The 8,904-nt window shown below is 36.6% G+C and overlaps 1 protein-coding gene across 1 annotated transcript; it reads right to left on the bottom strand.

The window, feature by feature from the left end:
- Window positions 1-7,742: 7,742 nt before the first annotated feature.
- Window positions 7,743-8,826, bottom strand: LOC128127701 (uncharacterized). The gene is made up of 5 exons (XM_052766376.1): window positions 8,725-8,826; window positions 8,537-8,647; window positions 8,078-8,199; window positions 7,909-8,022; window positions 7,743-7,806 (listed from the first exon to the last, which is right to left on the bottom strand). The coding sequence occupies exons 1-5, from the start codon at window positions 8,824-8,826 to the stop codon at window positions 7,743-7,745; spliced, it is 513 nt and encodes a 170-aa protein (XP_052622336.1).
- Window positions 8,827-8,904: the final 78 nt, after the last annotated feature.

Raw genomic sequence — 8,904 nt, 5'->3', positions numbered from 1 at the left:
GTTATTTGTTTCCATTTCCATAATGGAATATCCAATGGCTTCAACGTGTCATGAGGCTTCTAATGCTCAACCTTGACCTTTCTACATGCCAAACATCTATCCTCATATCATGCCACGTACCGCTTCATGTTGGGCGTAGCATGCCCATTTGTAAAATAAAAAAACCAAATTCCATTCTCCCCCGAATTTATGTACGAATAAAGTGGGAAATGAAAACTATTAGCCCCACACGAAGTTTGTGAATAAGTGATTGTCTGATAATGAGCAAGGAATACCCGTCTTTCTGCTAAAGAGGATGCATTGAACTCATAATTCATTAGATACTTTTTATGAATGTCAACTAAGTACCAATTATCATTCCTCGAATCCCAGTACATCTTCATCATCCCTTGATGGATCAAAAAACTTGATTTATGGGCCTCATCCATCAATAGTTGTCGATCCCCACCCGACTAAGGATCCCAAACTCTACCATGCAAAGTCATTAAACCTTGACTATTGATATCAACCGTTAAAAATTGACCAACTACCCTCTAAATTTTCTGGTTCTATTCATTAATTCTCTCAGCCAACGCTCCCTTAATCATTTCCAGTCATGGATTCACAACGATCATCCTTAATAATAAATCTCAAATAGGTGTGCTAATTGTCTTATGTCTTAGAGAATCGAGCACCACATTGGCCTTAACCAGATAACACATAATCTTCTAGTCGTATTCGGTCGTTGTATCAAGCCATCTATGCTGCCTCATATTCAGATTTGGCTGGTCTATTAAATATCTCAAACTCTTATGATTCATGTAAATGGTACACCAGAATCCATAGAGTTAGTGTCACCAAATCTTGAGGGAAAAAACTACTGCCCCAACTCCTAGTCATAAGTCGAATAATTAGCCTCATGATGGTTTAGATGTCTAAAAGCCTCAAAAATCTTTTGACCATGCAAGAAAATTTCGGGTAAACTTGTGTCCACCAACAGTTGGTATTCTTGGATACTTCTTATGAGAGGTGAGTTGTCTGATCGCATGATGCAATAATGGTTGGGTTTTTTGTTTCTTTTGGGAAGTGTATTGTTGTTTATTGCTTATTGTGGCCATTGTACTTGTGGTATTTGTAAGCTTCCAAAAATAGCCTAGGGATATGTATGCTTGTTGGGATTGTTGCGTCGAAAATGCATGGTACTATGCATACGAGAATGGTGGTGGCATTGGTATGTATGGATGAATGGTTTGTTATGTCGTTATTGTGGTTGTTGATAAATGTTTTTTTTTTGTAAAAAAGGTTGTAAGACATGCATGGTTAACTCATTATCCCTAGGAGTTGAATTAGATGACCTTTTGCACGTGTTCAGTTCTCTTGTGCTGGAGCTACTTGCTATTTCTACCGTGCCTGAATTTGTTTGTCTGGTTGTCGTTTCTTCCGCATGTGATTTCTTATGCAAGCTTTTATTGGCCTGCGCTTTTACCGGAGGGAGGTTCATTGTTATTAATGGAGATGTTGTTAGAAATGACAGAGTGGTGTTTGGTGATGACATTTCATTCAGGGTGAATGTCGGGATTAAATTGGTCGGGCTAAGGAGTGAGTGTGTTATGGGACGTGAGGCTGCTTTCTTATCCTGCATGGTGATTTCGGATGCCGCCAATGAGGCTATGTTGCTTCCCAGACTAGGGTCGATGCTCTAAATAGTCCTTTTGGCTATGCTATAGAGGAAGTTACGATGCAAAATAAGTAAACACACGGTTAAGAAGTACTATCGAGGTCGGGCTCCGATAATTCTCTCCGATACCTAAGCGAGTTATCAGATATTGATGTTCCTTAATTGTTACTAAAGAAGTTCTAGCCTTACCAATTTTTATCGAGATATTTAAACACGGACAAGAGGACCCGGGTTATTGCTATTAGGCAAATGATGGTGTTGTCTAAACATTTAAGGGTAGTACCCTCTAATATAATATTGATGTGTTTTCCATGTTTCCGAGGATATGGTGTATTTGCCTTAATTGTTTATTGATATAAGGTATTCTTTTGTCGATTGCAAAGTTAATCCAGACTGGCAAAGGAAACCAGCCTATTGAGTCATGGGGTTACCGCCTTAATTGGGCCTTTCTTAATATTGCCACATAGCTTCTATGTATGGGATAATCCCATACACCATTAAGTATGACTCTTAATCATGTGATCGAAGCATCACCATAAACCACAAAGTCTTCAACACCCTCGAGAAGGTTAAACACCAACGCCTTACATAGCTTCTGCCTTAAAGTATCAAATGATGCATGTTGCTTAGGCCCACAATGGAAAATAACACCCTTCATAAAATAGGTAAGAGGAATTGCGATCTTGAAAAACCCTGACTGAATCTCCTATAATAACATACTAACCTAAGGAAACTTTAAATCTCAAATGGAGTCTTTAGAGCTTTCCACTACATCACTGCTTCGATCTTGGCTGGCTCAACCAAAATATCATCCTGATTGACGAGGTGTCCCAAAAACTGAACCTCATGCAACTAAAACTCACACATAGAGAACATGACATACAACCTCTCTTTCCTCAATACCTCAAGAAACTCCCATAAATTCTCCACATGTCTTAGAATATACCTATATATCATCACTGAATAAGATCATAAACCAGTCAATCATAATCCTACACCCTCGGTTAATCAGGTCCATGAACGATGCCGATACATTGGTGAGCCCAAATGGCATCACCACGAACACAAAATGACCATGATGAATTTAAAAGTTTATCTTCTTTACATCATCATCTCTTCCTCATCTGATGGTAGCCTGACCTCAAATTAATTTTATAAAACTAAGATGCACCCTAAAGGTGATTAAATAAATTATCAATTATTGATAGTAGATAGCGATTCTTCACCGTTAGCTTGGTTAGTTACCAGTAATCTATTCACATTCAATGTGAACCATCTTTCTCTTGAAAAATAGAACAATTTCTCCCCATGGTGAACTACTTGGTCAAATAAACCCTTTGCCTAACAACTTCGGAAGCTAGAAGGACAACTCCTGCATATCAGATAGCGTCAGAGGATAAGGCAGCTTGGCATTTGGCGCTGCAACAAGGATTAGATCAATCCTGAACTCATCATGCCTCTCCAGAGGCACACCCAAAAAGTCCTCAGGGAGACCATCTGGAAACTCACAACATATAGGCACATCGAAAACCGATCATTTCTTCTCTTCCTGGACGTTGACAACATAAGCAAGATACCCTTAACAACCATGCTACAAATGCCTCCTATCCCTTGTGGCAAAGTAGAAATTTGATCCAAATAAGGCACCCTCTCCATAAATGGTAAAATCTCCTCCACTTGTGGTACGAACCATCATTAACTTATGCTAGTAATCAGTTAGAGCCTCAAACCGAATCAACTAATCCATGCCCACAATCAAACGAACATCACCGATAGGAATGGAAACATGATAAGCCAGGAACCTATCACCAAAAAAAAGTTGCGATATACTCTAAAAATTGTAATTGTACAATCATCGACAATAGCAATCCCTAACGAACAGTCCAGTGCCCTAAAAGCGACGTTGAAGCTCCTACTAAAGGAAAGCGATATAAAGGATTGAATCACCCCCAAAGTAAAACAACACTAAAGTAGGCAAGGCATTTTTTTATAGAACGGATTACACATGCATACACTACTCTAATATAAAATCTAAACATTTCTTACACAGCGGGACTAGAACCCTCAACCTTTGGTTGAGGGGCACCTATCCTTCAGGCACAACCTGTCCTCTTCTGGTGTCATATGATAGGCCTGACCATTGGCGTTCAGGGCCTCAAATCTCCCCTAGCGTCCATAGATAATTTGGAGAGTTGAAAACGAAAAAGCCTATACTGTTCCATATGCATGAAGCATACATGTATCATGAAAATGATCCACCTAGTTGCGGTTGCAACACAACTCTAAACCCTTCTTGCATTCCTTGGTATAACGACCCTCCTTTCCATATTTGTGGAACCCATTAGATCAACACTATCCTTCATACATCTTTTCGTACTTGCTGTAAGTGCGACCACTCTGTCCCCTAGCTATCAAATCAGTGGATTTGAATCGCTTGGCTGCTAACTGCGACTAAGTTGGAGTCTGTCCCTTGCCTCTCTTTTGGGTCTCCAAATCTATCTATCTCATACTCTCCAATGAATTTTATCTCATCTAGGATATGATACTTAAAGTTCACCATGATTTCCTAATCTCGGTCTTCAACATGCTTAGATATCGGGAGATCTTCATCTCCTCACTGGTTGAATACTCTAGACAATATAAAGCTCTATTAGTAAAATTCTTGGTGATCTCAATCACCGACTCTATCGTCTACTTCAAGTACATATACTCCTGAACCGGACGGTCCTCTTTACTTATGAAGGTACTTCACTCTAAACATATCAGTAAACTTATCTCATGTCATCACCTCATGCTCAGCAGGAATAAGGGTCTTGGAAACCAAATCCCATCAATCCTTCAGTCCCTGATTAGAAGATTCAACATAAACTTCACCTTTAACTCATCTTGAAAAAAGAACATGCTAAAATCATTCTTCACATCGGCAATTCATCTCATTCTAACAAAAGGGTCCATGCCACCATCAAAATTAGGATGGTAAGTCATGTAGAACTCATTATTGGTCACTATTCGGGCTCTCTGATGTCTAGTAGCAACAATGACAGAAACAGTGTCTGCAATGGTAGCAACATCAATCATGACAATATATCTCTCGTTAAACATGGGGATTAGTTTGGTCTTGATAGACATGCACATATTTGAAATGATATGCCTCACTACCATAGATACCTCGCTAGAAATCAAATCATAAATCTTTATGTAACTCGGGCATGATCTTTATGGATCACTCATGCTTACTACAAAAACATCACCCGATCTGTTCATCACCATGCTGAAAGATATAAAGGAAATAGGTCAAACCCATATTATAGAGCAAGCTTATATTAATCACTCATCTACCGGTTTCTTAGTAACTCTACGATTGTTCCTGATCCCCGTATGGATCCTATGGTTTTAGTAGTATGGGCCCATATATCTTCGACACATATACGTACTCATCCTAAGAGTTATCTCAAACTCTTAAAGTCACTACACTCGACTATTTCTAGGTGTACTAACACACATTTATGTGCTAAAAAAGAGCCACAAGCTAATCTTCCTAAACTCTCCTTCTTGGATTTATTTCACCTTTGCTCTTGCACCGCTAAAAGTCGTTGTTAGCATTGATGGTCACTTCATGTATTCAAGTCATACTTAATTCAGTATTAGATAGACAGTCGAATAAATGTTTCTAACCTAAGCCCGTAACTAAATAAGGAACAAGAAGTAAAGCTAGATCAATCATTATAAGGTTATAAAGTCCTAGTTGCGTACAACTCTAATGCATACATTTAGAAACTAACAATATTGACATAAACTTTAAGTAGCATATAATAAGCAATTCGTAGGTTACAAGGCATCACAAATACCATTAAATTCCGGAAAGATCCTCAGCCTACGTACTATCATGCATTTCTAACAGTTCACATATCAACAAATATAACTCGGTATGAATATTTTAGGAATAACTTTCCTTCTCGAGCTTCATCTGACTATGTACAATGCATCTCTTTTTCCTTTTTTATTAAAAAATATTTGTAAAAATTCTCAGATCCTATTTTGAGTTTGAAATTACACGAATTTTCATCCTATTCCCTTAAACCGGGGCATGTATACCAACTTGTAATGTCCTAATTTTCATAACATTTTTTTTAACTTATAAATAAAATAAACACTTATTCATAGAGTTATAATCAAAATAAAACGTGTCGTTCATAAACCATAATCCAAAAATAGAGTAATAAAGAAAATCATTGCGAAATCCCAAATCATAAAACTACTGATGTGTGTATATAGTCACTCCTTCGCATTTCCATGATCCGAAAAAGTACATAGAAACATTCAATTTATAACTGTAAAGCTTAGTCAGTTCCCTCAAAATATCACATATAACACAAAATAACTATACATAACGGTAACGAGTATGTTTTAATAAAACGGGTCTGTTTCAACCCAAATGTGTGTTTCAACCCATCAAAGAATGTAAACATACAAGCAACATGTAAGACCTTACTAGTCTAGATAAGCACACAATCATGTCATAGCAACTATGTCATAAGTAATACATACTGAGAAGACTCACCTTATAGAAACCTGGAAATCACAACTATACACGAATAAATGCAAGGTCGGTCTCACGAACCACCTAGGCAATAATTAAAAGTCAAACCTCAATTTGTGACCCAAACCCTAAAGTTTTCTCAAAGGTCAAACTTACTCAAAAAAAGTCAAATTTATGGTCACAAAGTGCCCCACACCCTTTACTGCCCCCATCACCTACTACAGGACACAATAATAGGGACATAGTGTAAAGTATACATGCCTCATAATGAACCAAAAGCACCCTCACACCTGAAAAAGATGCCCCACGTCTATCAAAATTCAACACTTATTTTTCATATTAATCCCTTGTGTCCAGGCTTCCACTTCTGATATATGGATCTAAATGATGCCTTAATGGATAAAGTTTCCAACTTTATCCATCAAAACACCCTAAACCAACTAGATCTAAAACCCTACACTACTAGAAAAACAGCCTTTTACGACGCTCATTGCGCGTCATAAAAGGCTCAGACGACGCGCAAATGCGTGTCAAGGAAGGCCCTGTCATAAAGAGAGACGACGCGCTTTCGCGTGTCGTCTATAGACGACGCGCATTTACGACGCTCATTTACGACGCGCAATTACGACGCGCGTTTACGACACGCAATGTGTATCAAGGAAGGCCCTGTCATAAAGGAAGACGACACGCATTCGCGTGTCGTAACCTTACGACGCGCGTGTTAATGACACGCAATGCGTATCAAGAAAGCCCATGTCAAGAAAGGCCATGTCATAAATGAAGACGACACACATTTTTGCGTATCGTAAATTTAAATGTTTAAAAAAAATAAATTCATATATTTATTAATTTTTAAATTAAATTTGCATTTAATTTCTCATAATAGAAATAAAATACCATATACAAAAAATACAATCCATTGCATAATATAAAATAAAATTTCATACTCAAAAAGAAAAATAAATTGCACAAATTATAATGTCATACAAAGAATCATTCAAATGTTAAATAAAAATAATACATTGCTTACATGGGTTATACATTCCTATAAAACTAACAAATAATCATACAACTCTGTTTGTTACTGGAAAGGAATGTCAAACATGATTACAAGTCTCCCTTAATCTTGATTACTCACCTGCTTAAGTAGAATGTTGTTGTTGAGAAGGTTACCTAGCAACAGAGAAAAACACAACACCTCTCGCACAATCACAACATCATTTACAAAGAAAGGGTTGTCAATTACTTTCATTAAGACTTTCATTCAATCACAAAAATATTAAATAAAAGGGTGAAAAAGTAACTTACTTTTGATAAGTTGATCTCCCTTAGAGCAAACACAGCTAAAGCATTGAACAAGACCCTATTTCAAAATTTTATAAATACACAAATCATGATACCTGATATTGGAATACACACTTTGAGACATGAATTAATACGATTAGATTAACCTGGATACATAGGAAGTAAAGATGGAAGGTGCCAGAACTCCAGGGGCATTGGGTTGGTTCCTTCCCACTCGCACACACCAAGCCAGAACTCCACTTAATCCAGCACCAAAATAAGCCTGCATTCAGAAAGCTGCAGGGGTGAGTCACAATTCAAGAATCTGTTAAAATTTGAGGAATAACATGTTCAACCAAAACAATATTAGAAAACAGGGTTAAATGTGAAACATAGCAATGTAATAATTATCAAGGTGCTGGAATACTTGAAATCTAGATTATTTGCTTGTTTGTACATCCAGACGATTTTATCACGAACATAAGTCATGTTATCAACTTTCTGAAGAAGTATACCAAGACATTTGTAGGATAAGAATACTCTCAATAAGATAATTTAATTAAAAAAATGTAATGATAATGATAATGAGTTCAGACCTGTGAAGTAGTGCAGAATGCTCATCATCATATGTATAAAGCTCATACTGCTTTGCAAAAGCATTTCCAAGAGAAATGACCCAATCAATGTCTTGAACAACATCCAAAGTTTTTGCAAGAAACTGCAAACAAAAAAAGAAATAAATAACAATTAATGACATGAAAAGTAAAATCGCTATCCATATGAATTATAACACATACATTGATTGTCATATCATCCTACGTTTCTTGATAATTAAGGTCTTTAGTGTCACTGACAGCTTTCATTTTTGGAATCTAGAGCTTAACAAAACAATATATAAGTTAGAGTTAGGTCAAAGCATCATAACTAATCCAATTCCAAACACATTAAAAAATAAAAATAAATAAAGATTATTGCAATAGATGCAGGAATCTTGATTCTTGGCCTGCAAACTACATAAAATCAGAAATAAAGACAAAGTGGAGCTTTAATCTTACCTTGAAAACAAACCAAAAATCAAGAATATACCATTCAAACCCAAGCCCAACAAGAATAAGTGACATGAACTCCCAAAATTTTATTGGTTCCATATTCGTTATAAAGTAAGCCTGGAAATTTAAAAAATAATAAAAACTCCATATATTATATTGTCTCAAGTAAAATTGAAAACGTTTATTTAAATTACCTCTCCTGCAGCTCTCTTTGAGGCAGATCCATCTGAAGCTAGAGCTCTTTCAGCACATACACGAGCATGTGCAACATTCTCAACATATGTGAAATCATACATGTTTGTTCCATCCCCTATAATAAACTGGTAATCCAAAAATCAACCAAAGAATGTAAAAATTAAAATCAGTTTCAATTA

Source organism: Lactuca sativa, chromosome 8 (assembly GCF_002870075.4).
Source record: "Lactuca sativa cultivar Salinas chromosome 8, Lsat_Salinas_v11, whole genome shotgun sequence".
Classification (NCBI taxonomy): domain Eukaryota; kingdom Viridiplantae; phylum Streptophyta; class Magnoliopsida; order Asterales; family Asteraceae; genus Lactuca; species Lactuca sativa.
The sequence above is the reverse complement of the archived record's forward strand: the minus strand, read 5'-3'. Positions and strand labels throughout refer to the sequence as shown.

What these genes read in the sequence shown, in the direction of transcription:
- LOC128127701 (XM_052766376.1), bottom strand. Translation starts at nt 8,826, where the DNA reads ATGTATGATTTCACATATGTTGAGAATGTTGCACATGCTCGTGTATGT. An exon ending in CAAAGAGAGCTGCAGGAGAG is followed by an intron (nt 8,648 to 8,724) that starts GTAATTTAAATA and finishes TTAAATTTCCAG; the next exon opens with GCTTACTTTATAACGAATAT. An exon ending in CATTCTGCACTACTTCACAG is followed by an intron (nt 8,023 to 8,077) that starts GTCTGAACTCAT and finishes TATCTTATTGAG; the next exon opens with AGTATTCTTATCCTACAAAT.